A 20,232-nucleotide genomic window follows, 5' to 3' on the forward strand; every position below is an offset into this window, starting at 1 on the left:
GGTAATGTCCATGTTTTCCTATGGCTCAAGTGGGCGATGTTACAGTTTAACTGTGTGCTGACCAGAAACCTGTTATGGGTAATGGTCATTTTCAAAATGGAGGACAGAACATTCCCTTGATCACAGTGAACAAACAGGACGCGGGACAGGAGAAAGACACTGAGGAGTAGACTACACAGGAGGTAAGTATGACTTGTGTATGCTTATTTTGACTTTTAATGTTCAGTTCAGGTTTTCTTTAAAAATTGCAGCCATTACTGAATAAAGGCAGCCACTCGCTTCCTGTGAGTGGCTCCAATATGTCAGTGGGTGGGACTTGTAGCTAGGGATGCTCATTCGGATTCCGCGAAAATGCAATTTCCGAAATTCCGATCGGAAATTGCATTTCCGCATCGGAATGCGGAAATCGGTAATGCAAATGCATTAGGCGGATTTCCGCTGGAAATCGCGGAATTTCCGCCGGAAATCGCGGAAATTCCGCCCGACTTTAACATCGATTCTCTCAAAAACTATAAGGTCTTTTTGAAAAATTTGGTGTTTCTAGGACTTGCGAGGGCTTTGCTATTAACCGCTAAATTCGGCAGATTTTTACTGTAAAATGCAGAAAATCTGCATCTGCCTATTTTCTGCATTTACATTAAAGTAAAAATCTGCCGACTTTAGCGGTTAATAGCAAAGCCCCCGTAAGTCCTAGAAACACCAACTTTTCAGGGTTTGTTAAACAGAATCTCCTGAACAAGATGCAAAACAACGTTTTAGAGAAAATCGACCTTACTGTTTTTGAGAAAATCGATGTTAAAGTCGGGCGGAATTTCCGCGATTTCCGGCGGAAATTCCGCATCGGAATGCGGAAATTGGTAGCGGAAAGCGGAATCGGTATTTGGCAATGGCGGAATGCGGATTTACCGCGGAATCGGAAATTGGCATTTCCGACCATCCCTACTTGTAGCACGTCCTGCAAAACTTTCTGCTAACACTTTAGCCAATTATGAAAGCTCTCTTCAAAATGCAACGATAAACAAAAGTGGGGACACCGAGAGCCCAATATAGTGTAGTAAGCAAAACAATAGGTTGGAATTGAAAAGTATATAGTGTATATACTCACAAAAGTGTATTACCTCCTAGGCAACCATTGTAAAGGCAGGTGAGGAGATTAGACCTGTCCTTACTCAGGATTAAAAATCGCTCTCTGTAGATCAGGAAAAAAAAAATGGGGATCGACCCCTCCACCAGGGGTGGATATTGGTAATATATGAGTGAACAGAGGCACCAGCAGGATAAAAGGTTCTAAAAAGTTTAAAATTCCTCAGGAGGTGGTGGTGGACTCGCCTCCTTGAAGTAGACAAGATACTGTCAGCTTTTTAACAACAGGTATTGTTCCTGCTTCCTCAGGCAATAACAAATAGGAGTACACGCAGTACAGTCTCAAGGTCACGATAAGCACCTCTGCTGATGAAGCAGGAGTATACCTGCGAAACGCATTGCATGGTTGTCTGGAGTATATAATTAGCGTACATCAAAAAAGGGCGTCGGGAAAAAAGGGCGCGTGGTGTAAACGATAAACAGTATTATCGTTTATAGAAATATTGTGTAGAATTTCGTTTAGAAATAGTGTTTTAAAAATTTATAAATCACTAAATAATGTGTATGAGATCGGCAATTCTTAAAACGTTAATCTTCCCTGTTTGTAAACTGAAACTTATATTTACGTTTGTTAAAAACCCTCCCTGTACCTATCCCTAACCCCTAGACCCCCTGTTGGTGCCTAAACCTAAGACCCCCCTGTTGGTGCCTAAACCTAAGACCCCCCAGTTGGTGCCTAAACCTAAGACCCCCCTATTGGTGCCTAAACCTAAGACCCCCCTGTTGGTGCCTAAACCTAAGACCCCCCTATTGGTGCCTAAACCTAAGACCCCCCTATTGGTGCCTAAACCTAAGACTCCCCTGTTGGTGCCTAAACCTAAGACCCCCCAGTTGGTGCCTAAACCTAAGACCCCCCCTGTTGGTGCCTAAACCTAAGACCCCCCAGTTGGTGCCTGAACCTAAGACCCCCCTGTTGGAGCCTAAACCTAAGACCCCCCTGGTGGTGCCTAAACCTAAGACCCCACAGTTGGTGCCTAAACCTAAGACCCCCTATGGATAATAATGTTTTACAGACATTAATAAATAAAAAATGTAAATAAAAACATGTAAATAATTTTTTGGGGTGGATAATAATGTTTCAGAAATGTTTTAGAAATAGTGATTTAGTATCTTTATAAACGTTATTCGTCACGGGCTCATTTTGTAAAGTTAAATCATCACAAACATAGTTATAAATCCTTAAAAATCTCTGGGCGCCGTTTGTTAAAACGTTAATAATCTCCAGCGCCTTTGTTAAAACGTTAATAATCTCCAGCGCCTTTTTTTCCCTGTTCGGCGCCCATTAAACAATATTTATAATGGGAGTGAATGGGGCGCCCTTTTTGTCCACTTGTCTCATGCGCCCAAATCTGCTGCTTCCATATAATTAAGCCTGTTGTTGTTAAAAAGTTGACAGTATCTTGTCTACTTCAAGGAGGCGAGTCCACCACCACCTCCTTGTCTACTTTAAGGAGGCGAGTCCACCACCACCTCCTTGTCTACTTTAAGAAGGCGAGTCCACCACCACCTCCTGAGGAATTTTAAACTTTTTAGAACCTTTTATCCTGCTGGCGTCTCTGTTCACTCTTATATTACCAATATCCACCCCTGGTGGAGGGATCGATCCCCATCTCTTTTTACCTGATCTACAGAGAGCGACTTTTAATCCTGAGTGAGGACAGGTCTAATCTCCTCACCTGCCTTTACAATGGTTGCCTAGGAGGTAATCCACTTTTGTGAATATATACACTATATACTTTTCAATTCCAGTTTTGCTTACTACACTATATTGGGCTCTCGGTGTCCCCACTTTTGTTTATCGTTGCATTTTGAAGAGAGCCTTCATATTTGGCTAAAGTGTTAGCAGAAAGTTTTGCAGGACGTGCTACAAGTCCCACCCACTGACATATTGGAGCCACTCACAGGAAGCAAGTGGCTGCCTTTATTCAGTAATGGCTGCAATTTTTAAGGAGCCCTGGACACTGTACCAGTGATTTGTCCAGCCTGGCTATGCAGCCCTAGGGTATACTTAACCTTGTAGTCCACCAAATGTGAAAGTGCTTGTACTGTACCTCCAGTGGGAGGACAGAGTTGCTTCTTTGCAGCAGAGAATGTACAGCTGGGCCATTTCTAGGACAATTTCTGATATAGTAAATCACTTTTCCTGGTTCCTTGGAGTTTACCATAACCAACCTGAAGAGAGCAGCCGACTGTGGATTTCACACTGACATGTGACTCATGCACTGCCCACTGTTTACTATATCCAGAGTCAGTGTCACGTAGGGGCCAAAATACATGTTTACTATAACAGAAGTTTTATTATATCAGAGTTTACTATACCAGGCATTGCTCCCAAAGACTTAGGGCCGGTTCACACGGACGGCAGGCGGCGTTGGGGCGGCCAGGAAGTCGCGTCGTCCTGTGACGTCCCGTTCGGTTGCGGCGGTACAGAGATCGTCGCGATCGGCGTTTCTCGTGCCCGCAGGGGGACATGAAGCCGCGCCGGCTAGCCGTCCCTGGACGTTGCATGCGGCTTCTAGGGACGGCCGAAACGATGCGTTAAATCGGGATCAGAACGCCGCGTTTATGCAATCGACGGTAATCGACGGTAACCGCGCAATGCTAAACGCTCCTATTCACTTGAATGGGAGAGTTTAGCCGATGGGTCCCGAACGCTTGACGGTAGACGCCGCCTGCCGTCCGTGTGAACCGACCCTTATAATGGAGATTGGCCAGGACCCAGAGAGGTAGTTTACTATGCCCAAATGTTTACTATATCAGAGTTTATTATACTGTACTACTATCATTATATGTGACCATGAACAGTTCTGTGTATGTGTTGTTTCAACAAAGATCATATGTCTGTATTTTGAATGATATATCATTGGGGCAGTTTTTATTATTATTTTGGATTCATATAGTGCTGTCATATTCCATGGAACTGTAATTTGTAACTTACTTTTTCATATGGCTGTAAAGTGACTGTTGTGAGGGTAAGTTATGCTGGGGACATTTCCAGGGACAAATTCTCCAAATACAGCAGCTGCTGTTGATGACTATTTCCACAGAGTATATGAAAGGGTTAATTCATCTTACCTGTCCATGCAGAGCCTCTCAGCCCAGCCATACTCACATTATGAGGTCCGTACTGTCTGCCTCCACCAATTTGAAGCTATACCAGCAAACAGGGGTTAAGAGTTGGACAGGAGGACACAGGATGGTACTGGATGGAGGAGGACACTAGGGCAAAGGGAGAGTCATGTACACATGCTTTCTGGTAAATGTGTAGCATCAGAGTCTGTCCTGTGATGCCATCTAGTGTGCAAACAGAAAATTACAGAGAAGACCAGAAAAGAAGGTACAGCTATGCCATATTTAAAAAGAAGTTTCTCTAAACAGTGTTTGATGCTAATCAATGCAATATACAGATCTGAATCTGAAGTGAGGGGGATAAAAAGGCTCTCATTCCTGGCTGCCCTGCTGATGTATTTGGCTGCAATAGTGTCTGAATCGCAGTCCCACTCCGTCATGCACCCCTTCAGGTGTTAGACCCCTTGAAACATCTTTTCCATCACTTTTGTGGCCAGCATAAATGTTTGTAGTTTTCAAAGTTCGCCTCCCCATTGAGGTCTATTGTGGTTCGAAAAGTTTGCAGGTTCGCGAACTTTTGCGGAAGTTCCCGTTCGCGAACCTAAAATCGGAGGTTCGAGCCATCTCTAGTCATGACTATATAATGCGCATGTACAGAGTGCTCCCAGCCACGGGCACGCAATCAAGGACGCGTGCGGCTGGGCCAGCGCCTGCACACTACTGCTGCAACTTGCCCATCTGGAAGCTAGTTTGTAAACACCTTCGTTCTACTGCCGCAGGTCACCTGCCCACGAAGAAGTAGCTAGATGGTGAACTGTTCGCTGCGAAAAGTTTGTGTCATCTCTACTCTCCTATCTCCAGTAGCACCTGTAGTGACCTCACCCAGAACCAACACCTAGCACCGACATGACATCTGCACTAGGGCTGAACGATTTTCGGCTTAAAACCAAAAAATCGCAATCAGGAGAATGACGATTTTGGGATCGTCAAAGCAGCGTTTTGCAGTGGTTTTTGCCGCTGCCGCAGGTGTCCGGTCTGCTCCGCTCCCTTCCCCCTCCTCCAGTAACTTCCGATTACATGCGGGCTGAGGGCTCACCGCATTGTATTGCTGCACGGTGAGCCGCAGGGAAGAGGCAGCAAGTGTTTGGGCCTGTACCAGGAAGAGTGACATCCCTTCCTGGCGGCCACCGTTACTAGGCAACACTCATTGCCTTCCCTGCAGCTCACCGTGTGGCAATCCAATACGGTGATCGGAAGTTACTTGAGGTGGGGCCCACGAGTGCAGGAAGGGGAAGGGAGCGCTGAGCGGAGCAGGTAAATGCAGCGGCGAGGGGGATCTGGAGGCAGCGGCACCTATACACTGGCTAAACTGTCCTGTTGCACCTATACACTGGCTAACCTGTACTGTGGCACCTATACACTGGCTAAAATGTCCTGTGGCACCTATACACTAGCTGACATGTCCTGTGGCACCTATACACTAGCTGACATGTCCTGTGGCACCTATACACTGACTGACATGTCCTGTGGCACCTATACACTATACACGTCTAATAGACGCCGTGCCAGTTCATAGCCCGCAGCCCCGCTCCAGCCTGAATAGTCTTTCGGCAGGTAGAGCAGGGCTATGGGAAAATGGTGTCTGAAGCCCTGTACTGGAGACTATTTGTGTCTCCAGTACAGGGCTTCGGGCGCCATCTTCCCATAGCCCTGCTATTCCATTCAGTGCGGGAGATATGCAGGAGCAAGATCATCCGGAGAGCTGCACACCAGAGGCCGGCCGGGTGAGGGGACCTCTGTCAGGTGAGTAAATCCTTTTTTTTGCAGGTGAAATGCTGCCCACATTGCGTTTATTTCCTGCTGAAATGTTGCCCACATTGGGTTTATTTTCTGCTGAAATGTTGGCCACATTGGGTTTATTTTCTGCTGAAATGTTGCCCACATTGGGTTTATTTTCTGCTGAAATGTTGCCCACATTGCGTTTATTTTCTGCTGAAATGTTGCCCACATTGCGTTTATTTTCTGGTGAAATGCTTCCCACATTGCGTTTATTTTCTGGTGTCTAGGGTAACTGTTGCTGCATTTATTATTTAATGGTCATAGTTGGCTATATTTGCTGCTTTGGGGTTACGGTATATTAATAAATAGCATCACTCAGTTTCTGCACACCCATGATGCGAATCCTTGTTTCACCACATCATGGCGGAAACACTGCTTTCTTATGCCTTGCTGTTACATCATTATGTTAGCTCTGCCCATACAATGTCATGGCCATGCCCATTTTTGGCCAAGGCGCAAACCTCCCCCCCCCCCCCCCAGTCCCGTCCCAGGTTGATCCCAGAAAAATATGGTCACTGTAATACTGGCTAACCTGTCCTGTGGCACCTATAGCTGGCTAAACTATACTGGGGGCACCTATAAATGGATACCTATACTGGGGGAACTCATACTCACCATCAGTGTGCTGATCCATCATTGGGTATTGAAAATCGTGAATCGAAACAAAATTGCAATTTCTGACAGAAATCGTGCAATTCAATCTTTTCCTAAAATCGTTCAGGCTTACAGGGCGCTGTCCAACCAACGGTAAATCGCCACCCTTGACCGGTTTCACTATATTAGTTTCCTCAGGAGCTGCTCCTGAGGAAACTAATGAGTGACGGTGGATATGGTGTGACGAGAGGGAGGCCAGCAGGAAGGATACCAGCTGCAGGCACATAAAAGCCTTATATAGACCCTATAATTAAAGAGACTCAGAAGCCTCCAAAAATGAGGCTTTTACTTTTAAAACCTCTTTAACATAATTGCCCCACCTAAAACACTGCATCCCCGCTGCTGAAAACATAATCACCATTCCCGGAGCAAAAAAAACACGACTTTCCTGGTTGTGGATTTTGCTGCCCGGGGAGGCAGAGCTTTAGGCTGTAGCTCTGCCTCCATGCTCGTCAATCTGCGCTGATCGCCGCCTCTCCTCACCCCTCTCAGTGAAAGAAGACTGAAAGGGGCTGAGATCCATGCAGATAGACGCGTGTAGAGACAGAGCTAAGCTCTGCCTATTCACGGAAAGAGCCCCGCAATTAGCCCCAGGGAGTTTGGGGTGATTGATCGAGTTTTTAACCGCTGGTATGCAGCGTTTTAGGTGGGGCAATTATGTTAAAGAAGTTTTTAAAGTAAAAACCTGATTTTTTTGAGACTTCAGAGTCTTTTTAAGGTCTATGGATTTCTGGTAAGCATATCTATTATCTTAATGGTATGCAGGAGAACAGAGGCACCAAAAGGATAAAAAGAAGCTAAATGAGCTTAAAAACCCAGAGGTGCCTGGCTCTTCTACTGACCACATATGCTATTGCTCCGTTGTTATTGCCTGATGAAGCGGGATCAAACCTGCGAGACGCGTTGCATATTTGGAGTTCATAAATAAAATATATTGACTGTCTTTACTACAGTCATTGTGTGTCTATTTGGAGGAGGTAAATCCACCACTGCCTCCTCTATTTACCAAGAATTTGGTTTTTAAGCTCATTTAGCTTCCTTTTATCCTATTGGCGCCTCTGTTCTCCTGCATAATATTGAGTCCACCCTGGGTGGAGGGTTGAACCCCCTTTTTCTCATCTACAGAGAGCGACTTCTTATTCCTGAGTGGGGTCAGGAAAATCTCCCCACCTGCCTTTACAGTGGTTGCCTAATGGTAACCCTGGTTTGTGAGTATTAATATTTACTCTATCTAGTAACCATTTACCAGTACATATTACACTATTGGGGCTCTTGGTGTTCCTTGTTTTTATGATCTTAACCCCCTTGGCGGTATGAAAAATACCGCCAGGGGGAAGCGCAACAGTTTTTTTTTAATTTTTTTTTTTTTTTATCATGTAGCGAGCCGAGGGCTCGCTACATGATAGCCGCTGCTCAGCGGCATCCCCCCGCCCGCTTCGATCGCCTTCGGCGATCACCGATCAGGAAATCCCGTTCAAAGAACGGGATTTCCTGGAGGGCTTCCCCCGTCGCCATGGCGACGGGGCGGGATGACGTCACCGACGTCAGGACGTCATTGGGAGACCCGATCCACCCCTCGGCGCTGCCTGGCACTGATTGGCCAGGCAGCGCTCGGGGTCTGGGGGGGGGGGCCGCGCGCCGCACCGGATAGCGGCGATCGGGCGCGCGGCGGCGGCGATCGGGGTGCTGGCGCAGCTAGCAAAGTGCTAGCTGCGTCCAGCAAAAAAAAAATTAAGTAAATCGGCCCAGCAGGGCCTGAGCGGCACCCTCCGGCGGCTTACCCCGTGTCACACACGGGGTTACCGCCAAGGAGGTTAATGGTGTTTTTGGTGGAGGATCTAAAAGTCAGCGCTGAAGTGTTTGATTGACATCTAAGGAGGAATACTGGACTTTAGCAGCATTCTTGAGATTGTTGTAATCTTTATTGGAGCGCGGATATATTTTGATTTGTTTGACTGCAGTAGTGTCTGACTGTTACGGAACAAGCAGGTATTGTACGGAATGACCACAGTTTGCAGAAACGCTGACACTGAAACAGAAATTGTAGGGTGTAAAAGGTGTTAATTGTAAACCATATAATGCAAATAAGATGCAAACGGATATACAGTATACAGTGAATCTTCCACAAACCAGACAAAACAGTGTGCACACGTACAAACAACCCTGACTGTCTGACTAACTATTTACAACAGGGATGAGCAGAAACTACGCCAGTGCGAATTTACACATCGTAGTTCGCATCTACGCATCGTAGTCCGTAGGTGAAGTTTCAAAACTACGCTTACGAATTTACTCAGAGCGAAGTACCGCTAGGCGTAGCTTACGCCCACTATGCGTCGTTAACATGTGTATTTCGTATAATTTTTCGCGTGTGATTGTATGCTCACAAATGTACGCATTGGAAAGGGGAATGTACGCATAGAAGAGTTCTCAGTACAAGCATTTACAGAGGAATTAATGCATAAAATGTTCTGCATATGGGCATAAGCATCCGCATACTACGCTTCGCACTGCGCATAATTGCGTATTTTAAAGCGTAGTCTACGACATGCATACGAAGCGAATATTTGATTTAGAAACTGTAGTTTGGCGAAGCGTAATTGTGTAAAACTACGCGTAGTTCTAGCATAGCGAAGGTGGCTGACTACAACCATCCCTGATTTACAAGCAAATATGCATAGAATAATATATACAATACCGCGGTATCACAAGGAGCAGGCAATGACAGGTCAAGACGGAGTATCAGGATCAGCAACGGTATATCAGATACAAGGACAAGACAGACAATCAGACATATGTGGCTTATTTAAAAGGAAATGATTTTCTCTGTTGCGAACATCTTAAGATTTAAAATACATGGAAAAAGAAGCAAAAAGCAATCCTGCACAAACTGCTGCACCATCGATTACAAATATAACAAAGCTTTATTGAACATTCTGTATAAACATCATAAAAACATTTAAAACAAGTGCTGTCATCAGCAAATCACCACAATACAATATTACGTCTTCCATCTTGCGTCTTCCACCTTCCGTCTTGCGTCTTCTGTCTTGCATCTTCCGCCTTCCGTCTCTCGCCTTCCACCTTCCGTCTTGCGTCTTCCGCCTTCCGTCTTGCGTCTTCCAGCTTCAGCCTTCCGTCTTCCGCCTTCAGCCTTCCATCTTGCGTCTTTAGCTTTCCGTCTTGCGTCTTCCGCCTTCCGTGTTGCGTCTTCCGTCTTCCAGCTTGCATCTTCTGCCTTCCGCCTTCCGCCTTGCATCTTCTGCCTTCCGTCTTCCACCTTCAGCCTTCTGTCTTGCGACTTCCATCTTGCGTCTTCCGCCTTCAGCCTTCCGTCTTCTGTCTTGCACCTTCCGCATTCCGACTTCCATCTTGCGTCTTACACCTTTAGCCTTCCGTCTTCCGTCTTCAGCCTTCAGCCTTCCATCTTGCATCTTTCGCCTGCCGTCATCAGTCTTCCGCCTTCCGTCTTGCGTCTTCCGTCTTGCGTTTTCCGCCTTTAGCCTACAGTCTTCTGTCTTGCACCTTCCGCATTCCGACTTCAATCCTGCGTCTTCCGCCATCCGTCTTGCGTCTTCCACCTTTAGCCTTCCGTCTTCCATCTTCCGTCTTCCACCTTCAGCCTTCCGCCTTCCATCTTGCGTCTTCCGCCTTCCGTCTTCCACCTTCCGTCATCAGCCTTCAGTCTTCCGCCTTCCGTCATCCGCCTTGGGTCTTCCGTCTTGCGTCTTCCGTCTTCTGCCTTCCGTCTTGCATCTTCCGTCTTGCGTCTTCCACCTTGTGTCTTGCGTCTTCCGCCTTTCATCTTGCATCTTCCGCCTTCCATCTTGCGTCTTCCGTCTTGCGTCCTTCCGCCTTCCGTCTCACGCCTTCCTGCCTCCGTCTTCCGCCTTCCGTCTTGCGTCTTCCGCCTGCCATCTTGCGTCTTCCGCCTTCAGCCTTCCATCTTCCGCCTTCAGCCTTCCATCTTCTGCCTTCCGTCTTGCATCTCCCGTCTTCCGCCTTCGGTCTTCCGTCTTTGGTCTTCCGATTTCCGTCTTCCACCTTCAGCCTTCCATCTTGTGTCTTTCGTCTTCCGTCTTCTGCCTTCAGGCTTCTGTCTTGCGTCTTCCGTCTTCCGCCTTCTGTCTTCCGTCTTGCGTTTTCTGTCTTCCGCCTTCAGCTTTCCGTCTTGCGTCTTCAGCATTCCGTCTTCCATCCTGCGTCTTCCGACTTCCGCCTTCTGTCTTCGGTCTTCCGTCTTCCGCCCTCCGCTATCCGTCTTGCGTCTTCCGCCTTCCGTCTTCTGCCTTCAGCCTTCCGTCTTCCAACTTGCGTCTTCCGCCTTTAGTCTTCCGCCTTCAGCCTTCCGTCTTGCATCTCCCGCCTTCCATCTTCCGCCCTCCGCTATCCGTCTTACGTCTTCCGCCTTGCGTCTTCTGCCTTCAGCCTTCCGACTTGCGTCTTCCGTCTTCGGTCTTCCGCCTTCAGCCTTCCGTCTTGCATCTTCCGCCTTCAGCCTTCCGCCTTGCGTCTCCCGTCTTGCATCTTCCGTATTGCGTCTTCCGCCTTCAGCCTTCCGTCTTCAGCCTTCCATCTTGCGTTTTCCGGCTTCCGCCTTCCATCTTCCGATTTCCGTCCTCCGTCTTGCATCTTGCGTTTTCCGTCTTCCGCCTTCCGTCTTGCATCTCCCGCCTTCCGTCTTTCCTCTTGCGTTTTCCGCCTTCAGCCTTCCGTCTTGCATCTTCTGTCTTCCGCCTTCCGTCTTGCGTCTTCCGCCTTATGTCTTCGGCCTTAGCCTTCCGCTTTCAGCCTTCCGTCCTGCATCTCCCGTCTTCCATCATCCGCCTTCCGTCTTGCGTCTTCCGCCTTGCATCTTCCGCCTTCCGTCTTCCGCCTTCGGCCTTCAGCCTTCCGTCTTCCGCCTTCCATCTGCCATCTGGCGTCTTCCGCCTTCCGTCTTGCGTCTTCCGACTTCCGTCTTGCGTTTTCCGCCTTCCGCCTTGCGTCTTCCGTCTTCCGTCCTCCAACTTCCGCCTTCCGTCTTGCATCTTCCGTCTTGCATCTTCCGCCTTGCGTCTTCCGCTTTCCACCATCCGTCTTGCGTCTTCCGCCTTCAGCCTTCCGTCTTCCGCCTTCGGTCTTCCGCCTTCAACCTTCCATCTTCGGTCTTGCGTCTTCTACCTTCCGTCTTGCGTCTTCCGCCTTCAGTCTTCAGTCTTCCGCCTTCGGCCTTCTGCCTTGCGTCTTCCGCCTTCAGCCTTCCGTCTTGCGTCTTCTGCCTTCTGTCTTCCGTCTTGCGTCTTCCGCCTTCATCCTTCCGTCTTGTGTCTTCCGTTTTCCGCCTTCCGTCATGCGTCTCCCGTCCTGCGTCTTCCATCTTGCGTCTTCCGCCTTCCATCTTGCGTTTTCCGTCTTCAGCCTTCCGTCCTGCGTCTTCCGCCTTCAGCCGTCCGTCCTGCGTCTTCGGTCTTCGGTCTTCCGCCTTCAGTCTTCCGCCTTCAGCCTTCCGTCTTGCATCTTCCGCCTTCAGCCTTCTGTCTTCTATCTTCTGCCTTCAGCCTTCCGTCTTGCATCTTCTGCCTTCAGCCTTCCGCCTTGCGTCTCCCGTCTTGCATCTTCCGTCTTGCGTCTTCCGCCTTCAGCCTTCTGTCTTCAGCCTTCCATCTTGCGTTTTCCGGCTTCCGCCTTCCATCTTCCGATTTCCGTCCTCCGTCTTGCATCTTGCGTTTTCCGTCTTCCGCCTTCTGCCTTCCGTCTTCCGCCTTCAGCCTTCCGTCTTGCATCTCCCGCCTTCCGTCTTCCCTCTTGCGTTTTCCACCTTCAGCCTTCCGTCTTGCATCTTCTGTCTTCCGCCTTCCGCCTTCTGTCTTCGGCCTTAGCCTTCCGCTTTCAGCCTTCCATCCTGCGTCTCCCGTCTTCCATCATCCGCCTTCCGTCTTGCGTCTTCCGCCTTCCGTCTTGCATCTTCCGCCTTCCGTCTTCCGCCTTCCGTCATCAGTCTTCCGCCTTCCGTCTTGCGTCTTCCGTCTTGCGTTTTCCGCCTTTAGCCTACCGTCTTCTGTCTTGCACCTTCCGCATTCCGACTTCAATCCTGCGTCTTCCGCCATCCGTCTTGCGTCTTCCACCTTTAGCCTTCCGTCTTCCATCTTCCGTCTTCCACCTTCAGCCTTCCGCCTTCCATCTTGCATCTTCCGCCTTCCGTCTTCCACCTTCCGTCATCAGCCTTCAGTCTTCCGCCTTCCGTCATCCGCCTTGGGTCTTCCGTCTTGCGTCTTCCGTCTTCTGCCTTCCGTCTTGCATCTTCCGTCTTGCGTCTTCCACCTTGTGTCTTGCGTCTTCCGCCTTTCATCTTGCATCTTCCGCCTTCCATCTTGCGTCTTCCGTCTTGCGTCCTTCCGCCTTCCGTCTCACGCCTTCCTGCCTCCGTCTTCCGCCTTCCGTCTTCCGCCTGCCATCTTGCGTCTTCCGCCTTCAGCCTTCCATCTTCCGCCTTCAGCCTTCCATCTTCTGCCTTCCGTCTTGCGTCTCCCGTCTTCCGCCTTCGGTCTTCCGTCTTTGGTCTTCCGATTTCCGTCTTCCACCTTCAGCCTTCCATCTTGTGTCTTTCGTCTTCCGTCTTCTGCCTTCAGGCTTCTGTCTTGCGTCTTCCGCCTTCTGTCTTCCGTCTTGCGTTTTCTGTCTTCCGCCTTCAGCTTTCCGTCTTGCGTCTTCAGCATTCCGTCTTCCATCCTGCGTCTTCCGACTTCCGCCTTCTGTCTTCGGTCTTCCGTCTTCCGCCCTCCGCTATCCGTCTTGCGTCTTCCGCCTTCCGCCTTCAGCCTTCCGTCTTCCAACTTGCGTCTTCCGTCTTCCGCCTTTAGTCTTCCGCCTTCAGCCTTCCGTCTTGCATCTCCCGCCTTCCATCTTCCGCCCTCCGCTATCCGTCTTACGTCTTCCGTCTTGCGTCTTCCGCCTTGCGTCTTCTGCCTTCAGCCTTCCGACTTGCGTCTTCCGTCTTCGGTCTTCCGCCTTCAGTCTTCCGCCTTCAGCCTTCCGTCTTGCATCTTCCGCCTTCAGCCTTCTGTCTTGTATCTTCCGCCTTCAGCCTTCCGTCTTGCATCTTCCGCCTTCAGCCTTCCGCCTTGCGTCTCCCGTCTTGCATCTTCCGTATTGCGTCTTCCGCCTTCAGCCTTCCGTCTTCAGCCTTCCATCTTGCGTTTTCCGGCTTCCGCCTTCCATCTTCCGATTTCCGTCCTCCGTCTTGCATCTTGCGTTTTCCGTCTTCCGCCTTCCGTCTTGCATCTCCCGCCTTCCGTCTTTCCTCTTGCGTTTTCCGCCTTCAGCCTTCCGTCTTGCATCTTCTGTCTTCCGCCTTCCGTCTTGCGTCTTCCGCCTTCTGTCTTCGGCCTTAGCCTTCCGCTTTCAGCCTTCCGTCCTGCATCTCCCGTCTTCCATCATCCGCCTTCGGCCTTCAGCCTTCCGTCTTCCGCCTTCCATCTTCCATCTGGCGTCTTCCGCCTTCCGTCTTGCGTCTTCCGATTTCCGTCTTGCGTTTTCCGCCTTCCGCCTTGCGTCTTCCGTCTTGCGTCTTCCGTCCTCCAACTTCCGCCTTCCGTCTTGCATCTTCCGTCTTGCATCTTCCGCCTTGCGTCTTCCGCTTTCCACCATCCGTCTTGCGTCTTCCGCCTTCAGCCTTCCGTCTTCCGCCTTCGGTCTTCCGCCTTCCGTCTTCAACCTTCCATCTTCGGTCTTGCGTCTTCTACCTTCCGTCTTGCGTCTTCCACCTTCAGTCTTCCGCCTTCGGCCTTCTGCCTTGCGTCTTCCGCCTTCAGCCTTCCGTCTTCTGCCTTCTGTCTTCCGTCTTGCGTCTTCCGCCTTCATCCTTCCGTCTTGTGTCTTCCGTTTTCCGCCTTCCGTCTTCCGCCTTCCGTCATGCGTCTCCCGTCCTGCGTCTTCCATCTTGCGTCTCCCGCCTTCCATCTTGCGTTTTCCGTCTTCAGCCTTCCGTCCTGCGTCTTCCGCCTTCAGCCGTCCGTCCTGCGTCTTCCGTCTTCGGTCTTCCGCCTTCAGTCTTCCGCCTTCAGCCTTCCGTCTTGCATCTTCCGCCTTCAGCCTTCTGTCTTGTATCTTCTGCCTTCAGCCTTCCGTCTTGCATCTTCTGCCTTCAGCCTTCCGCCTTGCGTCTCCCGTCTTGCATCTTCCATCTTGCGTCTTCCGCCTTCAGCCCTCTGTCTTCAGCCTTCCATCTTGCGTTTTCCGGCTTCCGCCTTCCATCTTCCGATTTCCGTCCTCCGTCTTGCATCTTGCGTTTTCCGTCTTCCGCCTTCGGCCTTCCGTCTTCCGCCTTCAGCCTTCCGTCTTGCATCTCCCGCCTTCCGTCTTCCCTCTTGCGTTTTCCACCTTCAGCCTCCCATCTTCCATCATCCGCCTTCCGTCTTGCGTCTTCCGCCTTCCGTCTTGCATCTTCCGCCTTCCGTCTTCCGCCTTCCATCTGGCGTCTTCCGCCTTCCGTCTTGCGTCTTCCGATTTCCGTCTTGCGTTTTCTGCCTTCCGTCTTGCGTCTTCCGTCTTGCGTCTTCCGTCCTCCAACTTCCGCCTTCCGGCTTGCATCTTCCGTCTTGCATCTTCCGCCTTGCGTCTTCCGCCTTCCACCATCCGTCTTGCGTCTTCCGCCTTCAGCCTTCCGTCTTGCGTCTTCCGCCTTCAGTCTTCCGCCTTCCGTCTTCAACCTTCCATCTTCGGTCTTGCGTCTTCTGTCTTCCACCTTCGGCCTTCTGCCTTGCGTCTTCCGCCTTCAGCCTTCCGTCTTGCGTCTTCTGCCTTCTGTCTTCCGTCTTGCGTCTTCCGCCTTCATCCTTCCGTCTTGTGTCTTCCGTCTTCCGCCTTCCGTCATGCGTCTCCCGTCTTGCGTCTTCCATCTTGCGTCTTCCGCCTTCCATCTTGCGTTTTCCGTCTTCAGCCTTCCGTTCTGCGTCTTCCGCCTTCAGCCGTCCGTCCTGCGTCTTCCGCCTTCTGTCTTCCGCCCTCCGCTATCCGTCTTGCGTCTTCCGCCTTCAACCTTCCGTCTTCCGACTTGCGTCTTCCATCTTCGGTCTTCCGTCTTGCGTCTTCCGCCCTCCGCTATCCATCTTGCGTCTTCCATCTTCCGACTTGCATCTTCGGTCTTCTGTCTTGCGTCTTTCGTCTTCTGCCTTCAGCCTTCCGTCTTGCGTCTCCCGCCTTCCGCTTTGCGTCTTCCATCTTCCGCCTTCAGCCTTCCGTCTTGCGTATTCCACCTTCCGTTTTCCACCTTGCGTCTCCCGTCTTCCGTCTTCCGCCTTTGGTCTTCAGCCTTCTGCCTTCAGCCTTCCGTCTTGCATCTTCTGCCTTCCATCTTGCTTCTTCCACCTTCCGTCTTGCTTCTTCCGCCTTCCGTCTTCGGCCTTCCGTCTTCCGCCTTCCGATTTCTGTCTTCCATCTTCTGCCTTCGGCCTTCCGTCTTGCGTTTTCCGCCTTCTGCTTTACGTCTTCCGTCTTGCATCTTCCGCCTTCCGTCTTGCGTCTTCTGTCTTCCGCCTTCAGACTTCCGCCTTCCACCTTCCGTCTTGCGTCTTACGTGTTGCGTCTTCCGCCTTCATCCTTCCGTCTTGCGTCTTCCGCCTTGCATCTTCCACCTTCCGTCTTCCGCCTTCCATCTCCAGCCTTCCATCTTCCATCTTGCGTCTTCCACCTTCCGTCTTGTGTCTTCCGTCTTCCGCCTTCAGCCTTCCGTCTTCCGCCTTGCATTTTCTGTCTTCGGCCTTCAGCCTTCCATCTTCGGCCTTCAGCCTTCCATCTTGCGTCTTCCATCTTGCGTCTTCAGCCTTCAGCCTTCCGTCTTCCGCCTTCAGCTTTCCGTCTTGTGTCTTCTGCCTTCCATCTTCCGCCTACAGCCTTCCATCTTCCGCCTTCCGTCTTGCATTTTCCGTCTTCCGCCTTCGGCCTTCCGTCTTCCATCTTGCGTCTTCCGCCTTCAGCCTTCCGCCTTGCGTCTTCTGTCTTGCATCTTCCGTCTTCCGCTTTCCGTCTTGTGTCTTCTGCCTTCCGCCTTCCATCTTGCGTCTTCCGCCTTCAGTCTTGCGTCTTCCGTCTTCAGCCTTCCGTCTTGCGTCTTCCACCTTCCATCTTCCGCCTTGCATCTCCCGTCTTCCGCCTTGCTTCTTCCGATTTCGGTCTCCTGCCTTCAGCCTTCCGTCTTCCGCCTTCCATCTTCCGCCTTCCGTCTTCCATCTTGCATCTTCCGCCTTCCGTCTTGTGTCTGGCGTCTTCCGCCTTCGGCCTTCCGTATTCCACCTTCCATCTTCCGTCTTGTGTCTTCCGATTTCCGTCTTGCGTCTTCCATCTTCTGCCTTCGGCCTTCCATCTTGCGTCTTCCGTCTTGCGTTTTCCGCCTTCAGCTTTCCGTCTTGCGTCTCCCGTCTTCCATCTTCCGCCTTGCGTCTTGCATCTTCCGCCTTCCGTCTTGCATCTTGCATCTTCCGCCTTCTGCCTTGCGTTTTCCGCCTTCAACCTTCCGTCTTCCGCCTTCCGTCTTGGGTGTTCCGGCTTCCACCTTCCGTCTTGCGTCTTCGGCCTTCCGTCTTCTGCCTTCCGTGTTGCGTCTTCCGCCTTCAGCCTTCTGCATTCCGTCTTCCACCTTCCGTCTTGCATCTTCCGCCTTCCGTCTTCAGCCTTCCATCTTCCGTCTTGTGTCTTCCACCTTCCATCTTGTGTCTTCCGTCTTCCGCCTTCAGCCTTCCGCTTTCCGTCTTGCATTTTTATGTCTTCCGCCTTCTGCCTTCATCCTTCCGTCTGCCGCCTTCCATCTTCCATCTTGCGTCTTCCGCCTTCCGTCTTGCGTTTTCTGTCTTCCGCCTTCGGTCTTCCGTCTTGTGTCTTCCACCTTCCGTCTTGTGTCTTCCGTCTTCCGCCTTCAGCCTTCCGTCTTCCGCCTTGCATTTTCTGTCTTCGGCCTTCAGCCTTCCGTCTTCGGCCTTCAGCCTTCCGTCTTGCGTCTTCCATCTTGCGTCTTCAGCCTTCAGTCTTGCGTCTTCCGCCTTCAGCTTTCCGTCTTGTGTCTTCTGCCTTCCGTCTTCCGCCTACAGCCTTCCATCTTGCGTCTTCCACCTTCAGCCTTCCGCCTTGCGTCTTTCGTCTTTCGCCTTCGGCCTTCCGTCTTGCGTCTTCCACCTTCAGCCTTCCGCCTTGCGTCTTTCGTCTTGCATCTTCCGCCTTTCGCTTTCCGTCTTGTGTCTTCTGCCTTCCGCCTTCAGCCTTCCATCTTGCGTCTTCCGCCTTCAGTCTTGCGTCTTCCGTCTTCAGCCTTCCGTCTTGCGTCTTCCACCTTCCATCTTCCGCCTTGCATCTCCCGTCTTCCGCCTTGCTTCTTCCGATTTCGGTCTCCTGCCTTCAGCCTTCCGTCTTCCGTCTTGTATCTTCCGCCTTCCGTCTTGCGTCTTCCGCCTTCCATCTTGCATCTTCCGCCTTCGTCTTGTGTCTTGCGTCTTCCGCCTTCGGCCTTCAGCCTTCCGTATTTCACCTTCCATCTTCCGTCTTGTGTCTTCCGATTTCCGTCTTGCGTCTTCCATCTTCTGCCTTCGGCCTTCCATCTTGCGTCTTCCGTCTTGCGTTTTCCGCCTTCAGCTTTCCGTCTTGCGTCTCCCGTCTTCCATCTTCCGCCTTGCGTCTTGCATCTTCCGCCTTCCGTCTTGCATCTTCCGCCTTCTGCCTTGCGTCTTCCGCCTTCAACCTTCCGTCTTCCGCCTTCCGTCTTGGGTGTTCCGGCTTCCGGCTTCCACCTTCTGTCTTGCGTCTTCGGCCTTCCGTCTTCTGCCTTCCGTGTTGCGTCTTCCGCCTATAGCCTTCTGCATTCCGTCTTCCACCTTCCGTCTTGCATCTTCCGCCTTCCGTCTTGCGTCTTCCGCCTTCGGTCTTCCGCCTTCAGCCTTCCATCTTCCGTCTTGTGTCTTCCACCTTCCATCTTGTGTCTTCTGTCTTCCGCCTTCAACCTTACACTTTCCGTCTTGCGTTTTCTATCTTCCGCCTTCTGCCTTCATCCTTCCGTCTGCCGCCTTCCATCTTCCGTCTTCCGCCTTCCGTCTTGCGTTTTCTGTCTTCCGCCTTCGGTCTTAAGCCTTCCATCTTGCGTCTTCCATCTGCCGCCTTCCGTCTTCCGCCTTCCGTCTTCTGTCTTCCGTCTTGCGTTTTCCGTCTTCCGCCTTCAGTCTTCCATCTTGCGTCTTTCGACTTGCATCTTCTGCCTTCCGTCTTGCGTCTTCCGCCTTTGGTCTTCCGCCTTCCATCTTCCGTCTTGCGTCTTCCACCTTCCGTCTTCCGCCTTCAGTCTTGCGTTTTCTGTCTTCCGCCTTCAGCCTTCCGTCTTCCATCTTCCGTCTTGCGTCTTCCATCCTGCGTTTTCCATCTTCCGCCTTCAGCCTTCCGTCTTGCGTCTTCCGCCTTCCGTCTTCTGATTTCTGTCTTCCATTTTCCGCCATCGGCCTTCAGCCTTCCGTCTCCCGTCTTCCACCTTCCGTCTTGGGTCTTCCGCCTTTCGCCTTCCACCTTCCGTCTTGCATCTTCCGCCTTCCATCTTCCGCCTTGCGTTTTCTGTCTTCCGCCTTCGGCCTTCAGCCTTACATCTTGCGTCTTCCGCCTTCCGTCTGCCGCCTTCCATCTTCCGTCTTCCGCCTTCAGCCTTCCGTCTTGCAATTTCCATCTTCCGCCTTCGGCCTTCCGTCTTCCATCTTGCGTCTTTCGAGTTGCATCTTCCGCCTTCCGCCTTCAGTCTTCCGCCTTCAATCTTCCGTCTTGCGCCTTCCACCTTCCGTCTTGTGTCTTCCATCTTCCGCCTTCTGTCTTGCGTTTTCTGTCTTCCACCTTCGGCCTTCCGTCTTGCGTCTTCCACCTTCAGCCTTCCGCCTTCCATCTTGCGTTTTCCGTCTTCCACCTTCGGCCTTCAGCCTTTTGTCTTCCGTCTTCCATTTTCCATCTTCCGCCTTCGGCCTTCAGCCTTCCGTCTCCCGCCTTCCGTCTTGCATCTTCCACCTTCCGTCTTCGGTCTTCCGCCTTGGGTCTTCCGCCTTCAGCCTTCTGTCTTGGGTCTTCCGCCTTCCGTGTTGTGTCTTCTGCCTTCAGCCATCCGTCTTGCGTCTTCCGCCTTCCGTCTTACATCTTCCGTCTTCCGCCTTCCGTCTTCCTCCTTCAGCCTTCCATCTTCCGACTTGCGTCTTCCTTCTTGCGCCTTCAGCCTTCCGTCTTCCGCCCTCCGTCTTGCGTTTTCCATCTTCCGCCTTCAGCCTTCCGTTTTCCGCCTTCAGCCTTCCATCTTGTGTCTTCCGCCTTCAGCCTTCCGTTGTGCGTCTTCCGCCTTCAGCCTTCCGTCTGGCGTCTTCCACCTTCCATCTGGCGTCTTCCGCCTTCCATCCTTCGTCTTGCGTCTTCTGCCTTCTGTCTTGCGTCTTCCGCCTTCTGTCTTGCGTCGTCAGTCTTGCGTCTTCTGTCTTGCGTCTTCTGTCTTGCGTCTTCCGTCTTGTGTCTTCCGCCTTCCGTCTTGCGTCTTCTGCCTTCCGT

The 20,232-nt window shown here is 51.3% G+C and overlaps 1 protein-coding gene across 1 annotated transcript in view; it reads right to left on the minus strand.

Annotated features, from left to right (window-relative positions):
* The window catches only part of LOC137533963 (complement C1r-B subcomponent-like), a 57,640-nt gene extending 53,287 nt beyond the window's left edge, over nt 1-4,353 (minus strand). Inside the window, exon 1 of the mRNA XM_068255292.1 lies at nt 4,256-4,353. Coding sequence (XP_068111393.1) covers nt 4,256-4,257 — 2 coding nt within the window. The 5' untranslated portion in view covers nt 4,258-4,353. The remainder of the gene's footprint in view (nt 1-4,255) is intronic.
* Between the last annotated feature and the right edge of the window lie 15,879 nt (nt 4,354-20,232).

The sequence above is a fragment of the Hyperolius riggenbachi genome, chromosome 10 (assembly GCF_040937935.1).
Source record: "Hyperolius riggenbachi isolate aHypRig1 chromosome 10, aHypRig1.pri, whole genome shotgun sequence".
Lineage (NCBI taxonomy): Eukaryota > Metazoa > Chordata > Amphibia > Anura > Hyperoliidae > Hyperolius > Hyperolius riggenbachi.